The sequence below is a fragment of the Lithobates pipiens genome, unplaced genomic scaffold (genome assembly GCF_037356315.1).
Source record: "Lithobates pipiens isolate NorthernLeopardFrog02 unplaced genomic scaffold, aLitPip1_a1.2 Scaffold_1, whole genome shotgun sequence".
NCBI classification, from domain to species: domain Eukaryota; kingdom Metazoa; phylum Chordata; class Amphibia; order Anura; family Ranidae; genus Lithobates; species Lithobates pipiens.
In genome coordinates this window covers 4,834,269-4,854,800 of record NW_027507685.1, presented here as the reverse complement: position 1 = coordinate 4,854,800, position 20,532 = coordinate 4,834,269, and the positions used below count along the sequence as shown (strand labels likewise).

The window sequence follows — 20,532 nt, the reverse complement described above, 5'->3', positions numbered from 1 at the left end:
ACAAGGGCGAAGGATAAAATTAGTTCTGTTATCAGCTGTGAGAAAATAACTCCTAATACACAACGTACACCTGCTCTTAAGCCCCATACACACAGATTATCTGATGATTTTTTCCTTCAGATTTACCAAAACCATGTAGTAGAAGGGCCGGCCTGATTGCATACACATTGAAACTCCTAAGGTTTGACCTCATATTATATGGTTTTGGTAAATCTGAAGGAAAAACTCAGCAGAAAAACTGATAGTGTGTATGGGGCTTAAGAGACCACATATGCCAGAATTTGTTAGAGCTCCTGCGCTATGAGAAGTGGTTGATTCTATTTATTAGGTGCAGCAAGCACTTGCACGAGACACACTCTCATGTAAATGATATGGATAGTAAAAGAATAGTGATCCGTGATACCATATAAAGGTGATCAAACACAATAAAGTGCTGAGTGCATATGTTAAAAATAATAAAAAATGCAAAAATCAAAAAATCAATAAAAAAATAAAAAATAAAATAAAATAAAAGATATACATTAAAATATACTCACAAACAACAAGGTGAGTTTTTTTTTTATAGATTTTTTGATTTTTGCATTTTTTATTATTTTTAACATATGCACTTAGCACTTTATTGTGTTTGATCACCTTTATATGGTATCACGGATAATTTTTTGTTATCTGTGTATACACCTGAGTAATTTGATACACCTGAGCACTTTAACGGGGTTTAACCCCTCTGTTAGCGGATATTTTTCACCTTGGTTTTTAGTCACAGTTTTTATATATTTATGTATTTTTCGGGCTAGCCCAGAGTGTGCCTATATGTACCATAAGGGGTAACAGTTTTATATCTGCCCTTCTGTTTAATTTTCTTTTTTCACTTTGGTAACATATGCCAGAATATTTTAAATCTCAGTGGACAGACCCTTTAATATAGGCTAAAAATTTGACACTAGTATTGCATCCTCGAAATAATTTTATTTTTCCATTTATTTTCCTAATGCCTATCTGCAATTTTAGAAAATGGCAAGCAGTTTTTTTTTTTTAATGGTTAGCCTAACTATCTTTATATATCTGCCACAGGAGGGAAAAGATTACATTCCATTAAACACTGTTCTACGAGTTGATGGAGAGACAAATTTGAAACCTGGCAGTGGAGAAAAAAGCATAAGAAACTCTGTGACACGGTGGAGCATGCTGGAATCTGGGTGAGAACTACCACATTATAGTGATCAGGACCTAAAAAACTTTACTGGTTAAATGATAACTTCATATCTGAGGCACAATTTGACTATTGCCAGCTTTGTAAAATGCAAATGAGGCATTTCACGTGACAAGATTCTGTTTATCGCAATAAGATTGAGAAATGCCTTGTTTTGTGTAGTGTGTAGTGTGCTTGCGGTCTTCAGAACATACTTTCTCTAGGATCCACAATGATCTATCAAAACTCAATTGTGGATTTAGAACATTTGTTAGAATGTTATTGGTCTCTACTGTATGTCCCTGCTGGGGGAATTCATCATCTTATATCTTAGGTTATTCCCTCTTACTTCCTGCTGTTCCCCTAGATCAGTGATTCTCAACCAGGGTTCCTCCAGAGGTTGCTAGGGGTTCCTTCAACATTGGGCCATTTCTGCCTCTCGGATAAGTTCCCACTGACACCATTGATCTTTTTAGCTATCTGTAAGGAGGTAATTCTTCCCAATGACCACAAGTGTAAGGAGCATTCTTCCCACTGATCATCACACTTATGTATCATGAATTGTAAATTTCTAATTTTTAGCAGGGGTTCCCCGAGACTGGAGAACTATTTCAAGGGTTCCTCTGTGTTGAAAAGGTTGAGAAAGGCTGCCCTAGATGGAGATGAAGGGAAATCTCCCCTAAGAGTCAAATACAGAAAGAAAACCTGACAGGGATTTAACCATCCCCAACCTTCTTTAAAGGAATTGTAAAGTACATTTTTTTAATTTATTTTTAAATAACAAACATGTTATACTTACCTACACTGTGCAGCTCGTTTTCCACAGAGTGGCCCCGAACCTGCTCTTCTGGGGTCCCTCGGCAGCTGTCTCGGCTTCCCTCCGCAAGTACTTCTGATGTTCATGCAAGCTCTCTTGCATGGTGAGAAGCACTTGCGGACGCGCTCCCGTGCTACAGCCGGTGGCTATAGCTGCTCGCTGTATCACTCGGTGTCACCCCCGGCGCGCCGCTTCATTGGATGTGATTGATAGCAGCGCGAGCCAATGGCTGCGCTGCTTTCAATCCATCCACAGGCTGAGCGCCGAAGAGGACGTGGGGGCGAGCGCCGGATTTTCGAGGGGTCAGGTAAGTAAAATGGGGGAGGGGACCGGCACTGTCAGATGTTTTTTCACCTTAATGCATAGAATGCATTAAGATTAAAAAATATTTACCTTTACAACCCCTTTAAATATAAAAAGTTTTGGGTTTAGATCCACTTAAGAGTCACTTCACTTTTGTTAAGAAAAAGCAATCCCCTGCAGAGATTTTAACAAACTTTGTTGCAGATTCCTACTTTTTTTTGTTCTGAAGAAATTGCTGTTTGTTTAACCTGAACTGTGAAGACTGATTCCCGAATAGGAAGGATTGGTTCATTATAGTCAGGTGATACACCCCCAGTCTTCTAATGAGAAATGTATCAGGTCATTAGAAGATTTTAACCCTTAGGCAGTATCTTGCCAAACCTGAAAATCCTATTGCAGGTAATGGCTAAAATTGACCTTGTAACTTAAAGAAGAATTCTGGGAAAATCAATGAGCCAATCACAGAAGCAGGACATTTCTGGGGGTGTTTTGTATACCAATGGTGTACTGCCTTCAGGTTGCCATATTGCTTGGATTTTACAAAAAATTACAGCAGCTGCAGATTAAGAAGGAAAGGTAATTTTTAACAACATTAAACTACAACATGGCTTGTGTAGCAATTGCACATGCTAGAATATTTTTTTTTTCTTTGCTATTTTCTTTCCACAAAAGTGGAGCTACCCTTTATTTGATAAGTGGAATCTCTGCACTTGAGAATGTAATATACACATACAAGCAAACCCAAGAATAAACCGAGGAATAAACCAAGCTTTACTTACCACCAGCCCACAGACAACTAAATAACCTGTCTAACAGTATGCGTTAAAAACAGGGGTTTAGTCTGTCACATTTGTAAATGCATGCGTAAGCCACAGAGCCGCGCCAAGGCACCCCAATATCTGAGAATGTAAACCTGTAATTTGCTTCCCAGGTTGCATTATCAGTTGCAGAGCTCCAGCATTAGGTGGATTGGTAAAGGGTTCCATATTCCCACTGCAGGAGTAAATTTACCATACGGTACAGAAGGTGTGTGCTTGTAGATAGTAGAAACACTGATCAAATATCATCTCACTTTTCCTTTTTGTCTTCAGTTGTTTTTTTTTGTGGCAAATTGGTTCACCGGCAAAGATAGTGATTAGTGGGCCAAACTCCATTCTCTACAGATCAGACAGAGTACAGTAGCTGTAAATAAATGTTTGGTAAGGTTCGATTCACACTGCTGCGACCCCAAAGTTCAGAAAAGTAGTGCAGGAACCTTTTTTCTTTTTGTTGCTATGACTTGAGTCTCATTGATTAACATGGCACCCATTGAAATGAGTGTGTTTTGACTTGTCATGTGAGTTTGTGTTGTAAGTCGCGGCAATGTGAACAAAGGGCTAAAACACTCATTATATAATTTCATCCTTTTATTTTCATTTTCACTGTGGCTAGTTTGCTAATTCTTGTGGCGTCTGTCTAGTATGTTACTTTTGTCATGCTGATTCCAGGACGGCCTGCAATGGTAAAGCAGTTTGGTTGTTCGCTTTCGAGTACTTTACAAACTGAATCTGAAAACCCTGCTTTATTTATGAAAAAAAGCTAATTTATCTATATAACCGATACTTTGTTTTTTAAAATTCTAAAATTATTTTTAAAAATGTGGTTTAAGTTGTTTTAATAAATTGATTCATCATCTTCAAAAGTTGCTTTGTATAATTGTTATCATATGTTACCATGACTAGCCTATACCGTATACAAGTCAACATTTTAATTGCATAGTGAAAGCTTTTTAAATCATTTGAGCTCTTTGCTAGCTACTGGTAAACAAAATTGCAAAATAGTTAAGAGAAAGATAAAGAATAAACATGACATTTTGAGCACTTCACTTTGTTAAAGATGAATTAGAACAATTATCAAAGAAACGTGGGTGTTGGGCTCATCCTGCGTCCCGTCTTGTTTTCAGAAACAATAACAAGAATCGACCACTGAGTGTGAAGACATTTGACGAGGTGCCAGTGGGAAAGGACAAAGTACTCAATGAGGTAAACACATTTGCAGAAACAAAGCAACTGGGGAGTGCACGCTGTCTTTATCCAGAAAAATCCTGTAAGCATAAGCACACTACACAAGAATCTATTAAGAACCCAGAAACCTGCTCCCAGAAGGCCCCAGAAACATCTGGCAGTAGGAGTAACCAAAACATTCACCCATCAGAGACCTTTCAACAACATGTGATTTTCTAGTCAAAGTGAAATTTGTTTAGTCAGGTTAGCCATAGACATGGGATGATTGCTATTTGATCTGGCCAATAGCTTCTGTGGCTACCCATGATCTGGGCAGCCAACCTGGTCTTATATCTGGAATATATTGGCTGGCAATGGATTTTTCTGACTAAATATACTATTTTTCAAAAATAATCTGACGTGAAAGAACAAGGCCTAGAGCAGTGATGGCGAACCTTGGCACCCCAGATGTTTTGGAACTACATTTCCCATGATGCTCATGCACTCTGCAGTGTAGATGAGTATCCTGGGAATTGTAGTTCCAAAACATCTGGAGTGCCAAGGTTCGCCATCACTGGCCTAGAGCTACATGAGCAGCATAGGTGGATGGCCTGGCATGACTAGGCTTGCATGACAGGCTAAATTAAAGGTTTAAAGTTAGCTTTTATGTCAATTCAAAAAATCCTGCTTGATTGGACCAATCAAGGGTGGGACAGGGTGTGGCCTTTGTGGTGATGCTGGGTGGGACCTTCTTCTCAGTGTCAGTTGGAGCTGCTACAGCAAAGAAGGAGCTTCACCGGCCCTCCCTTGGAGTTTTTTCCTTTGTCATCTTTTTGGTTGATTTTTATTCCATCTTTTGTTTGGGCAATTTTACCGCTGCGGTGTGGCACATTAATAGGCTTTGATCTGCATTTCTGGAGGTTTTCAATTTCGATCTGGGATGTGTCATAGCAGCTAGCAGGGGTGTCAGGGTTTTTGAAAGCAGTGATAGTTAACAGTTTTGGTGAATGATGGGTTGGGTCCATCTCAGGTATGGTTGTACAATCCTGATTTAAGTTAATGCGATAACAAATTAAGAATCATTTGGCTGTATCAAGGGTATATTGATTGTAAATTGTCCCTGAGTCAGCGTATTTGTGCTGATATTGTCTGTATAAATTATATTATTGTTATTTTTGTGTTATTTAATAAATGGCTGCTATGGCCTTTAATCTCCACAAAGGAAGCCTATAGTTGTGTTGTGGAGTGGAGTTTTTAGGTTTAGGTTAGCTAAAATATCCGGCGATACCTCAGTCAAGGTGTCTTCATAATACATTAGCATGCATAATTGATCATAGTGAGAATGTACAGTATGTACACTATATTTAACATTCACTACACAATGGTCAGATCTTCCAACCACCTTTATATTTATAGCTAGCCTTGAATATAACAATGATTTTCTCACCATAGATTGTCAAGTCCAGCAAGTGCTGAATCACACCAATATAGTCTCACAGGTTTATTTAGCAAGGCAAAGAACAATGTGCACAGTGTATTCAAAATTAATCTTTGACTTCAATAAACTGAATTGTTGTTATTGTTGTTCATGGCCAATGTACTTTGTACATGATAACAGTTCCTTACACTGTTTTAATGAATAGGCCACTGTTTAATTGATAGAAGGTTGAAACCCTCATATTTAAAGTGGTTGTAAACCCTTACAACACACTTTGACCTACAGGTAAGCCTAGATTAAGGCTTACCTGTAGGTCCAAGAAATATCTCCTAAACCTATTCGGTTTAGGAGATATTTGCCCGAAGACAGGCACCGCTGTCTACAGCGCATGCGCCGTAGACAGCGGCGCACTGAGCGCGGCATTTCCAACAACGGAGCTGCCGCGCGTGTCGGCTCCCGTACGCATGAGCGGGAGTGACGTCATCGCGGCTTCGCCGAATGACAGCGGCGGAGCAGCGAGACCCACCGAGAAGATGGATGCGCCGGACTACAGGGGACAGCGGTGACATCGCTGGCTCCTGTGTCAGGTAAGTGACACATAATGGACTACTATGCGATGCATAGTAGTCCATTATGCTTTACATTTGCAGGGAATGAAAGAGGAAGTAAACTCATCAGGGTTTACTTCCTCTTTAAGCTGGCCTACATGATTTGGCTTCTTTGGAGCTCACCATTTTCAGTGTGATTATTTCATTCCTATGGATGCTATCTGCCAGATGACTGCTTATGAGGGATGTGAAGTACTTAAGAAAACGTATCCTTATCACTATTGTGTCCTCCCCACCCTGTCCCAAGATATACCATTAGTTTCTGCCCATACTCTCCCCTCCTGCATGGGGAAAAAACAAAACAAATTGTATTCTTCCCGGAGATCAATCGGCAATGCCTGTATGTCCATCTAAGGTCAATATGCCTTCCTCTACTTGTAATGAGAAATTGTATTGGGACAACTAAACTAACAAGAGCAATACCTTATTCAATACAGTAGTTTGATTTACTTTTATAATTTGAAGTTTGTGCTGTGTGATACTAATTATGATCTGTCAGATCAGAAGGGAAAGGAATTTGGGGCTTTTATAATATAATTCTTTGCCAATCCTTTGAACCTGTAATTCTACATGAACTGGTATGTATAGCATGTCTAAGAATCATTATTCATCCTGTGTGTATTTTTGTCATAGGAAGGAGAGTCTGACAGTGGGATGGTGCTGTCCTCCGTCGAAATGAAAAATCTGAAACGACAAGAGACACGTTCATGGCCATTTGGAATAATTGTTCATGCGTAAGTGAAGTCAAATAACACCTGCAAAAGCATTTTGTTACAAATATAACTATTGATTCAATATAGGTTCATCAAGTACAAGATAGGTTCTTATCCCCTCTCTTAAAGTAGAACTATAGGCATAACTTTTTCTTTTTCATTTTGGATAGAGCAAGGGAAGATTATAACCCCTGTCAGATTTTTTTCGCCATCTGTGTCCTATTGCGGAGATTTACTTTCACTTCCTGTCCCATAGCCAAACAGGAAGTGAGAGGAAATCCCTGCAAATTAAGGGAATTCCTTGGGGACCCCCAGGTCACCAGAACTAGTGTCCCCATCCAAAGAATTCCCCTCTATTACTTTTCTAGGGACAACCCAAAATGCAGGGTTTTCTTTTACTTTCACTTTTATTTATAATGTATGGACCCCTGGAAATAAGTGGGACTTTAGCTGTATATTCTATGGTATTTTAGACACCAACAAATTAAAATTGTATCCAATATCATAAGAGTTAAAAAACATATATTAAAACATAGTCACACAGACGGTAGACATATAAATCTCTGTTTTGGCTTTGGTATCCAGTAAGTGGGCCAAAACGTTTCGTGGGCCTTGGATCCCTAAATGGTACTGTATGGTGAATGTATAGAACACTGATAGCAACTAGTCCCCCAAGTCCACGAAGAACACAATCCAATTCTCCAATGCCCACTCCCATCTGTAAAGGTTAGCAGGTGTAAAAATCCAAACTTAAGATGCAAGTGCCAGATACATATTGTATATCACAGATGCAATCCATATAAAGCCTGTGAGCCTAGGTCAAAAGGGTAGTGCATTGTTATATCTAAATATGGTATATCTCCAGCAAATTGAAGAAATAGCAGAATAGCTTGTAGAAAAAGGTTTTCTCATACAGCGTGACATGTGGTAATGGTAATGGGGACCTGCAATCTTTCAATATTAATGGTAAACAGGATAATTAGAGAGGGTGAATTTCCTTAAGTGTTCTAATCCTTCTCCACTTTATCCAAAACTAAAAAAAGTTTTACCTTTTAGTTCTAACTTTAATCCAATGAATGCAGATCTAGTGTGTGACAGTTTACAGAAAAACAAAATTGATTTGCTTCTTGTACATGTAAAGCTGGCTATACACTAAAATAATTTTTTTCAAATGTTTTCATTTTAAGAATAATTGTTCGATCTTCTAATCGTTAGTGGGGTAGCATTAGTGGGGTTGATTTACTAAAACTGGGGAGTGCAAAATTTGGTGCAGATGCATAGAAACCAATCAGCTTCCATGTTTTATTGTCAAAGCTTAAAGAGGAAGTAAACCCTGATGAGTTTACTTCCTCTTTCATTCCCTGCAAAGGCAAAGCATAATGGACTACTATGCATCGCATAGTAGCCCATTATGTGTCACTTACCTGACACAGGAGCCAGCGAAGTCACCGCTGTCCCCTGTAGTCCACCGCATCCATCTTTTCGGTGGGGTCTCGCAGCTCCGCCGCTGTCATTCGGCGGAGCCGCGATGACGTCACTCCCGCGCATGCGCACGGGAGCCGACACGCGCGGCAGCTCCGTTGTTGGAAATGCCGCGCTCAGTGCGCCGCTGTCTACGGCGCATGCGCTGTAGACAGCGGTGCCTGTCTTCGGGCAAATATCTCCTAAACCGAATAGGCTTAGGAGATATTTCTTGGACCTACAGGTAAGCCTTAATCTAGGCTTACCTGTAGGTCAAAGTGGTTTGTAAGGGTTTACAACCACTTTAAAAGGGTAACTCCACTTTCGCGGGGAAAAAAATTGTACATAACGTGATGATGTTATTTCGTTAGACGGGACTACGTTCAGGCTAGTAGCCAATAGCTTTGGTCTAGGAATTTGATCTGAGCATGCGTGGCACTTTGTCCGTCGGAGTAGGCTACACATGATCGGAGTATGTCCGATAGGAGCATTTTGTCTGAAAATTTTACCGGCAAGTTGGAAAACTTGGTCCGTCGGATATTCCGATGGAAACAGTCCGATGCAGACCACACACAGTCGGAATATCCGACAAAACGGTCCGATAGGACACATTCTGTCAGAATCTCCAACCGTGTGTACAAGGGCTAAGGCTACTTTCACACTGAGACACTTTACAGGCACTACAGCGCAAAAAATAGCGACTGCATAGCGCCTATAAAGAACCTCTCCCGTCTCTCCCATGTGAAAGCCCGAGTGCTTTCACACTGGAGCGGTGTGCTTGCAGGATGGTAAAAAAAGTCCTGCAAGCTGCATCTTTCAGGCACTGTAGGAGCGATGTATACACCGCTCCTTAAGCACCCCTGCCCATTGAAATCAATGGGGCAGTGCTGCCAAACCCTTTTTTGGCTGTTAGCAGGGGTTAAAAGCCCCCCGATAGCAGCTGAATAGCGTCGTTAAAATGACGGTAAAGCGCTGCTAAAATTAGGGACGCTTTACCGCTGATGCCCACCCACCCCAGTGTGAAAGTAACCTAAAGGGATGCAGGCCCAGCAGATTTCTTCATAAGTGCCCTGTAGCTCCACACCTGACAGTTAATTATGAAACCACTCCCATTACACTCACCCAGAACAGAGGCACAGAGAAACACACATGGATTTCTTCAGAATAACAAATTTAAATGTACATTGATCACCCAGAGGGGAATGTTACACTTTAATTGAACAAGCTGAAGTTAGAAGCTGATTGGCTACCATGCACACCAGATTTTGCACTCTCCAGTTTCAGTAAATCAACTCCAGTGTTTCTTTTCAACTGCAGTGATGAGAAAATTCAAAGGAGCAAGATGGAGAATTTTTCTGGAACAAATTCTAACCGTGTATGTGGTTTTCATTCCGGAAATTACATTCACTACAAAATTAAGTGGTAAAAGCAAAGAAAATTTTGAAGTTATTTTGAACAACATTCTCCAATTAATTGAATGTGCTGAGAATTTTTACATAAATGTTTGAACATTTGAATGTTCCAAAATCTACTAATGTATGGCCTGCTTACATAGTTTCTTTAGAGTATTCAATAATAAATAGATTAATGTTCTATTTTTAAATTGTTTAAATAAATGAGAGCCAGTATCTAGTTGTATGCGGTTGTGTTCTAGAATACTGTTAGAATCAGCACACCATCAGTATCTTTGAATGTCTTTATGTGAAGAAAATATCTGTGATCATGCAAACACAACAGTTCTGCTAGTTTGTCCATGCTGATATTATTGCCTTTTTACTTTAGTTCCCTTAAGTTCCTTTTATATTGGTGGCCATTGGGTGGTAAAAACAGGTGATTAATAAGCCCCTGACTGCCAACTTACAAGCGCACATTGGATATTCCGACGGAAACAGTCTGATGGAGCCCACACACGGTCGGATTATCCGACAACACGGTCCGGTCTGACATTTTCTGTCGGAATGTCCGACCGTGTGTACAAGGGCTTACAGTTATGTGGTCACTAAAAACCACTAACCATATTTTTAAAGCATGGGGTGTAGGTACTCTAACAGCAGCCTCTTGCAATCCCATGTGCAGCAGAGCTCATGCTGGCGGAGGGAGGGACAACACTGTAGGCCAACCAGGTGTTCTGCCACCAACTAGGGTGACAAGAAACATGCCGATAGGTGGAGAAATTAGAGTAACAGATATTAGCTCATCAGTCTGCAGATTCACTTTCACTGGCCAAAGAGGTTACAGCAGTTTTTGTATTTCAAGAAGCATTAGGGGCTTTCCAGAGCTTGTAATAATTGCTAGAGTTGCTGAGAACACTTCCACAGAAATACGTTCTATGATCTTTTTCCAGCGGGTTGTACTGATGATGATTGTTTGGGGTGTGGACACTGTTAGCTGTGCCTGACTTTACTTTTAAACCAGTCGGCTAAAATAATTGTATTCTCACCGAGTCCAAAAGCTACAGGAAGTTAAAGAGCTGGGACAAACCAGCCCGGAGTTCCACATTAGAAGAATACCTCGGAGACGTTTACCCTGGATTTATTTCAGACATTTTCTATAGCTGACGGTAAAGCTACTTGAAGATCATTACAGGGATTATTATGTTTGTCATTCCTCGGTCAGATCCCACTGTTTCTTTGACTTGTGGGGAGTTTGTCTTTTCTTTCTGGCAAACTAACTAAAGCATCAAGTCACAGAATGCAAGAGCCAAGTATAACCAGACCAAAACCTGATATCCTTATAGGAAGGTTCAACAAATTCTCCACAGTTTTCTATGATTTCTGGGAGCATAGCTTCAGCTTAGATTGATTTATTATCCCCATCCATTACAATGCTGTATGATGAGCAAATACACCACCATTCAATGTATATTTATTGCACTGTCATTTGGAAAACTGCATTCTCTAGAAAACGCCACCTCATGAAAAGCAAAACGTTGCATATTTTAGTCAAAATTGTGTAACTGTGTGCAACTTGTTTCTTTTTGCTAAGTGTTTCTTATAAGGCTCAGTTCACATATATGTGAATTGGATGCACTTTGTACTGCATCTGATTCACATGACATGTAAATCAAACCGCCTTTCTATGGAGGCGGTTCACATATATGCCATGTAGCAGCAGTGTGTATTTGCTGCAAATTTAAAAAGTTTTGTGCATTTTCTGAGCACCATTCCATGCCTCCAGGTGATGTCACCAGGTGGTAGCTATTTAAGACCTGTAAGACGGTGGAGCAGCTAGATGGCAGGAGCCATTGGCACGAGCGTAGATATTTTTTGTTCTTTTTTTTTCGGGTCGGCGGTGGCAGTGGGCATCGTGATTGACAATGGATCTACACCAGGGAGACTTTTTTTTTTTTTTTTTAAAGGGATTGTCAAAAATTGTGTGTTTTTTTATTTCTTTTTGAACCCTTTTTTGGTGAATGAGTACAATGTACCTCTACTCATTCACATGGGGGGGGACTGGGATCTGGGGGCTCCCATGTTAAAGGGGGCTTCCAGGTTCTGATACATACCCTACCTGAAGACCCCCACAACCAATGGCCAGGGTTGTGGGGAAGAGGCCCTTGTCCCTATCAAGCCCCTATGTTGAGGGCATCAGGTAGCCTGGTATAATACAGGAGGGGGTGCTTGCTCGTTCCACCACCCCCATTTCCTATGCTCAGATAAGGGTCTGGTATAGATATTGAAGACCCCACGCAATATATATATATATATATATATATATATATATATATATATATATATATATATATATATATATATATATAAAATATATATTTTGTCGCAGGATTCTTTTGAAATCTGTACCAGACCCGAAAAGGTCTGGAATGGAAAAAACTTTTTTTTTCACAATTTTGTATTGCCGGCAGTGGGATCTTTTTTACATTCAGCTGTCAGCAGGGAACCCTGCTGACAGCTGATGAATCATCTGTTGTTAAGGATGCAGCGGTCTTTAACAACCAGCTAATGTTAAAGACCCCGGTGGTCGCAGTTTCCAAAAATGAACTGCATCTAAATCGCAGCTGAACAGCTGAACCGCTGAACAGCTGCTTTTGAAATTCGTACCGGACATGTGTGAACCTAGCCTAAGTGAATTAAAATCACAGCTATAAATATTAAAGGGGACCTTCAAGGAGAACTAAAGGCAAAACTTTTTATTTTCATTTTGGATATAACCCCTATCATTTTTTTTTAAGCCATCTGTGTCTTATTGGGGAATTTTCTTTTAACTTGCTTTTTCCTTAGACAATAAAGGAAGTGACAGGAAATCCTTCCAACAGAGTCACATCTAAAGAGACTGACAGGGATGTGAGGTGAAGGACCAGAAGTCTGTTTAGTTTTGGATAGAGCAGAGAAAGGTTAGAACAGCATAAGATACCATTTTTAGGGTACAGTCACACTTGGTGTGGTGGGGCTATGTTGGGTAAAGCTATCTCAGCACAGTGCCATCACACCCTTACTGCAAGAGAAGGCAACATGCCTTGTCTCTGGTGTGGCCGGTTCACACCACATTGCAGTGCAGTAGTGTGCAGCTGTTCGCTGGAAAAAAGTATTTCATGCATTACTTTTTTCCAGCCCAGTGCAGTCACTGCAGGCCAGCCAAGAGAACTGAACCAAAGTTCATTTAAAAAAAAAGTGAACAGTGCAATGTGCCGGGGACCAGCACATCAGCACTGCCTGCACTGCAACGTACACTAGCCGCTGCACTGTAACACAGCACCTGGTGTGAATGGACCCTTATGCCCCGTACGCACGAGTGGATTTTCCGTTGGAGAAAACTTGGAATGGTTTTTCCCAATGGAATTCCGCTCAAGCTTGGATTGAATACACACGGTCACACAAAAGTTCTCTGAACTTTCGACCGTCAAGAACGCGGTGACATACAACACTACGACAAGCCAAGAAAATGAAGTTCAGTTCTTCAGACCATGCGTTGAATTGTTTCCGAGCATGTAGGAATTTTGCTCGTCAGAATTTGTACAGACGATCGGAACTTTTTCCGAGCAAAGAATTGAGAACGTGCTCTCAATCTTTTGCAAAAGTCAGATGGGGCATACACACGGTCGGAATTTTCGACCAAAAGCTCACATCGGACTTTTGCTGGCGGAATTTCCAATCGAGTGTACGGGGAATTCGGTAGGGAGAGAGGAAAACCACCGCTCCAGGCCAATCTACCTGAAAAACTATTGAGTTTCTAGACAAAGGGAATCCCAGGTGCAGGCTAATTGCACAAACCAATGGATAGAGAAAGGAAAAGCTCTGGACAGCCGCACTCCGGATTGAATCTGGAATAGTTGATGCCTTTATTTTTCAAGTAAAAAAATCACCACATCACACGAACCACAGCAAAAAGAGAGAACATAAAACAAGAAAAACTGACGCGTTTCACGCTGAAATTCAATGGTACAAAAGAATGCTGAATTTAACTACTATCTAATTGGTTTAAATGGTGAGCATTATTAACAGAAATTTCATTATTTAAAATACTGGTATGCGACCTTGATCTGTTCTGTCACTTTACACAAGACTTACTAAATTTTCCCATAACTGTTACTTGCAGTTAGGATCATTTTTGAATTGCATTTCTGTTATGTCATAATGTCAGGTACCCTGGCCAATATCCAGCACTCACTAACTTGGCTGTCTGCCTGCCTCTGTCTTAGCAGTTCTAAGTCCTTTTACACAGAACAGTTATTTATCTGCAGCAGATAAATGTGTACAATTTTTAAACAAATTTAACAGAATCTGTCAAGACATTGCTAGTGAATAAAAGGCCACCTTGCTCCCAAATAATGTCATAGCAAATTTCGTGAAATGATGCAGTGCCAGTAAATATAACAAAAATATACAAAAAAATTTAAAACCATGTTTAATGTGCCAAAAGTTGTCCCTCTAAAATTAAAGCCTGTGTATAATCAGATAAAAAGATCCACCATCCAGCAGATCCTTGGCACTGAGTGCTACCACTTTAATCAAATGAACACTTACCATCTGCTGGATATTTTATTTGAATATACATGGGCTTTGATTTAAAGTGGAAGTAAACCCTCCTATCATTTTCAGTCAAGGAAGCTGCCATCTTGGCCTCTAATAATTCTTCAACTGCCATAATGCTGCACATGTGATCAGTTATGACACCAGCCATTGGATGGTTTGAAAGTTTGGTTGAGAGCACAACCAATGTGAAAGTTAGCATTTCCGGCATGCCGGGAATGTAAGTGTTTTTTTTAAACTGGGTTTACTCCCGCTCTAAGAGAGACTTCACATTTGGCACATTGAACACTGTGTACTTATTTTTAATTTTTTTTATGTTTTTATTATATTCACTGGCGCTGCGTAATTTCATGATACTTTAAGTTTTTTAGGTTTGGGTGTATCAAACTTTGTTTGCTAGCAGCCACACGTGTTATCACAGCGCAGATTCATTACAATATGTTTATTAATGTTATAGCAGAGCTTTCTTTTTGGTGGTATTTGATCACCTCTGCAGTTTTTTATTTTTTGTGCTATAAACAAAAAAAGAGAGACAATTTTGAAAAAAACACAATATTTTTTACTGTTTACTATAATAAATATCCCACATAAATAAATATTAATAAAATAAATATCCCACAAATATCGCATATCCCAAAACACATTTTTCCTCACTTTAGGCCGATATATGTATCCTTCTACATATTTTTGGTAAAAAAAAAATCGCAATAAGCGTTTATTGATTGGCAAAAGTTATAGTGCCTACAAAACAGGTTATTGATTTATGGCATTTTCATCATTTTTTTTTTTTTTTTTTACTAGTAATGGCAGTGATCAGTGATTTTTTTTATCAGGCATAAGCGATAATTTGCTCATTTGCAGAATTGTCGCTGTCATTAGATTTAGTGTTTGATGACGGATCTCCCCACAAATCGCTATCGCTCAATTCTGCAATTGATTCTAATTTATTATCGCTGTTTTCTAGCTGGTCTAAAATCACTTTTGACATAAAGGGACACTTTCTGGTTGCTATGGACAATCTCCAAATTCCAGGCAGAAAAAAACAGTATTTATAATATAAAACTGCATGCAGGGCACTGGACAGACCACTAGGGACAAAGGGGGTGTGTATTTTTTTTATACAGTACTGTAATCTGTAATATTACAGTATTGTATGTGTTTTGTGTATTTTTAATTTTTTGAATTTGGCGCCGATCTCCGCTCCCGTGTGTCGTAATGTCGCAGGGAACGGAGCTCGGCGGCAATCGGGCACTGTGTGAATCGAGCGGAGGAGCTCACACACACAGTGGGGGGGACATCGCTGGATCCAGGGGACAAGTTAAGTAACCTCTCCCTGTATCCAGCGATGTGATCCCGAGTCTGGCTCGGGGTTACCGCTCGTGGTACTGAAATTGCAACCCGAGCCAGACTCGGGATTACCGCCAGGGAGGTTAAGTTGTCAGAGTAGACAGCCAATCATAGTCAAGAGAAGCATAGCTGGGGAATGCCTCTGCCACCTATGATTGGCTGTCTGCTTTGACATCTCTCTGGCATGATAGCTCAGGCAGGTTCAGACTTGTGTCCAAACACGCCTGAGCTCATTCTTGTTTGACAGTATGCAGTAGAGAAGGACTCTTGCTCTGATTGAATGCAGTTGCTGTTTAGCTGACAATATTGCACCCTGCTCTTACAATTTTCCGATCGGAGGATGTCAGGTGGGAGGTGCTTGAGAGGGCCCTGAGCAAATTACATTTGGTTCATAAGGAACCAATAGAAATTCATATGGTGCATGGTCATCTTTAATGTGCTTGTGTTGCAAGATACCTTACATGCATGGAACAATAAAAGGGAAGTTGTCTAAAAAATTGACAAAGATGTATAAAACAATTCTACTTTACCAGCATTGTGCAAGTGTCTTTATGACTAGTAGAGACAATAGGCAATAGGCTGCTTTAAGAGTAAGGCTCGAACATGAAATGTATTGTTCTTCGTACACTGTCACAGAATATGCTGTAGCTATACAAACTAAAAAATAAATAATTTAATCAGCTGTTGCATCTTAAAGCGATAGTAAACTCTACTTTTTAACTTGTACCTATAGGTAAACCTATAATAAGGCTTATCTGTAGGTACATTGAATGTCTCATAAAACATGTGGTGCTTAGGAGATATTCACACTTGAAGCAGCCGTTAATGTCACTAGTGCATGTGCACTGCACACTGAGTGTGCCATCAATTCAGAGCTCTGTGACTCCCGTGTGCATACACGGGTGTGACATCATCACAGCCCAGCCATTCAAATGGCCGGAGAGCGCAAACCTGGGCAGAAAACTGAGTAAGGATTGAAGCGATGACAGCATGCCTCTGGAGAGCTTCATTTTAAGTCTAGCACAATATGGGTTAAACCGCCCCACATTTTTTTTAATTAGTGGCACTTTCTACCCCTTTAAAGTTCGTTTCACCCCTTCTAGTAACAAAACAGCAGCTAGGCTTCACAAACAACTCTCTTAGCCCTTGTACACACGGTCAGACATTCCGACAACAAAATCCGTCGGATTTTGTCCGAAACTGGTGTTGCATACACACGGTCGGACAAAGTTGTCGGAAAAATCCGATCGTTCAGAGCGTGATGACGTTATTTCGTTACGACGGGACTACGTTCAGGCTAGTAGCCAATAGCTTTGGTCTAGAAGTTTGATCTGAGCATGCGTGGCACTTTGTCCAATCGGAATTCTCTACAAGCGATCGGACAAGGTCCGATTGGATCATGTTGTCGGAAAATTTTATAGCCCAGCTCTAAAACTTTGTTTATTCCAATGGAAACAGTCTGATGGAGCCCACACACGGTCGGATTATCCGACAACACGGTCCGATCGGACATTTTCCGTCGGAATGTCCGACCGTGTGTACAAGGGCTAAATAGGTGTTGGCTGGTCTTCATGCATAAAGTAAAATGCATTGTAAGCCCTTGTACACACGGTCGGACATTCTGCCAACCAAATCCGTTGTATTTTGTCCGACAGATTGTGTCCGAAACTGTTGCATACACACGGTCGGACCAAGTTGTCATAAAATCCTATCTTTCAGAACGTGATGACGTTATTTCGTTACGACGGGGCTACGTTTACGCTAGAAGCCAATAGCTTTGATGTAGGAATTTGATCTGAGCATGCGTGGCACTTTGTCCAATCAAAATTCTCTACACATGATCGGAGTATGTCCGATCGGACCAGTTTGTCGGAAAATATTTCCAACAAGTTGGAAAATTGGGTCTGACGGATACTCCGACGGAATCAGTCCGATGCATACCACACACAGTCGGATTATCCGACAAAACGCTCCGATCGGACACATTCCGTCGGAATCTCCGACCGTGTGTACAAGGGCTTAGTTTAACTTTTCATTGTTTTTTTTTTCTCTCCACAGAATGAAAGCAGTGAGCAAAAGCAAGGAGTCTGTTCTCGGGGAGAATGAAAGAAATCTTGTGAAGTACCAGCCATCTAGCCAGATCGAAGAATACCCTCCAGACCTCACACTTGAAGAGCTTGTCCTTATGCCAATGGATATGAACCTTGAGTGCCACAGCCCACCACCAGATTATAACTCAGTCATTCATTATTCAGCTCCTCCAGTGTAGCGAATGGGGCAATCCAGTTATTGCTGGATCAGCAAACAGCTTCTTTTCTAATACAACCAAATATAAAAGACACTTTACAGACCTACGACTGCCTAAGTATTAAGAAATGGATGCCGGTTATTGGCCTTATTGGTGTGACTGAAAGAAAAGTACAAACATTTGCTGGTATTTTTTTATTTTATTTTTTTTTCCTAACAGCTTATTTCACAGAAATATTAGCACCAAAAATGGACATATGTTAATTTATAAAAAGCACAATATTTAAGACTGAATGCTGTTACTAACATGAAGATTTATTCGTGTTTTTTGGAATTTTATATATTTACGCTTTACTACAGCTTTTTTGTTATATTGTTATAGTTCATATGTGTATCAAAGCTGAAGACGTGAACAAGATATTCTTTATCAGTACACCAAATACAAAACTACTATGGTAGATTTCCAGGGTAAATCAGTGACAGTGATATAGACGCATTTACCACTGGATAGGAACCTGTGAATTTAATGAATTCAAAAGAATTTTTTTACCCAAAATTTTATTTTGTGTTTCCACGATAGAAATGGCAGGAAAAAAAAAAGTAAGGTGAAATTATGTTCATAGGTGAAAGTTGTCTGAGCCAAAATCATTTTGTCACATACTGCTGTATTTCTGTGACATAATGAATGTGATAGCATTCCTAAGGATTTATGTGGATTCTAGTGCTGGTATCCCAAATCCCAAGGTGGCATATGTAAGGGTTGATACATCCCGCCTTGAATGTGGGACATAACCTGGTTGCTCAGTCCAGTCAATAGACAATATTTCGTTTTCGCTACAGTGGCCAGTGTAAAATGATTCAAGGGTAGTCATACTAAATGCTTGGGTCAGTTCTACGCTGCCTTAGCCCCTGTACACACGGTCGGACATTCTGCCAACCAAATCCGTCGGATTTTGTCCATCGGATTTTGCCTGTCGGATTTTGTCCGAAACTGTTGCATACACACGGTCGGACAAAGTTGTCGAAAAATCCGATCATTCAGAACGCGATGACGTTATTTCGTTACGATGGGACTAGTAGCCAATAGCTTTGATGTAGGAATTTGATCTGAGCATGCGTGGCACTTGGTCCGATCAAAATTCTCTACACATGATCGGAGTATGTCGGATCGAACCAGTTGGTCGGAAAATATTTCCAACATGTTGGAAAATTGGGTCCGACGGATATTCCGACGGAATCAGTCCGATGCATACCACACACAGTCGGATTATCCGACAACGCGGTCCGATAGGACACATTCCGACGGATTCTCCGACCGTGTGTACAAGGGGCTTAAAGTGTTAGATGCTAACATAGAATTTGTTCAGTGCATGTCTGAAATTAAACCTTTTGGACAGGGCCGGGACAAGGGGTGGGCAGGAGGGACGGCTGCTCTGGGCACTGTGGTATCATGTGAGGTGGGGGGGCACCACAAGGAAATTTGGGGGAGGGGATTTGTGTTGGAAAGGGGGATTTGGGGGGAGCAGCAGGGAGTAAGTATTGTTCTGGGAGTGGAAATTTGGGGGCTATGCAAAAATTTAAGGAGAGAAGGAATGAGGGGAAGAATATTTGTGCTAGGAGGGATGATTGGGGCACTTTGTGCTGGAAGGAGGGATTTGCAGTGGGGTTATTGGGAGGGGCAATTTTAGGGGTAGATAATATGTGCTAGGAGAGGAGTGATTTTTTTTTGGGGGGGGGGGGGTTTGGGGGGTGGAAGGGGGTAAGATTTGTGCTGGGAGGGGGGATTTCAGCAGGGGAACAGATTTGCACTGGGAGGAGGGGGAATTTATGCTTAGGGGGGTGAAAAAGATTAGTGCTCAAGTTTTTTTGTTTTTGTTTTTTTTGGGGGGGGGGCATTTTTGATGACACATAATGCTCATACACGTTTGGGGTGGGGGAGGCGCAGTTTGGCGTGTTTGCCCTGGGCTCTGGATGACCTTGTCCCGGCACTGCTTTTGGACCCATTAGGATACAATATTACTGTTTTTAATTTTGCCATTTAATATTATGCTCCAATTGTTATGCATAATGGTTTTACTTATTTTTCTCTAAGCAAAGTTCGCCAAAATCTATTAACAGGCTTCATAGAGGGAAGTATTTATCATGGTCATTACCCATTTTCCTGCCAAGCAATTAAAAACTGTTACACAATTTTCATGAAGCTGCAATACTCAGTGGAGCACAAGTCTATATGATTGTATTGTATGTACAATTATACATGGCTCTATGTCTGATCACCAGCTAGTAATCTGTGTGATACCAGATTTTTATAGGAAAAACTAAACAGAATTTCTAATCAAAACAATAAATGGTGGATTCCCTCAAGGTTCAAGTCACAAGACTAAATAAGCCCAACAAGCACAAAAAGACAAAGGGGGGGTTATTTATGAAAGGCAAATCC

At 40.6% G+C, this 20,532-nt stretch overlaps 1 protein-coding gene across 1 annotated transcript in view; it reads left to right on the top strand.

Annotated features, from left to right (window-relative positions):
* The window catches only part of LOC143973940 (vascular endothelial growth factor receptor kdr-like), a 285,307-nt gene extending 265,503 nt beyond the window's left edge, over positions 1-19,804 (top strand). Inside the window, exons 27-30 of the mRNA XM_077474881.1 lie at positions 1,072-1,196; positions 4,252-4,330; positions 6,971-7,071; positions 17,904-19,804. Of these exons, the coding sequence (XP_077331007.1) occupies positions 1,072-1,196; positions 4,252-4,330; positions 6,971-7,071; positions 17,904-18,114 (516 nt within the window). The 3' untranslated portion in view covers positions 18,115-19,804. The remainder of the gene's footprint in view (positions 1-1,071; positions 1,197-4,251; positions 4,331-6,970; positions 7,072-17,903) is intronic.
* The last annotated feature ends 728 nt before the right edge of the window (positions 19,805-20,532 follow it).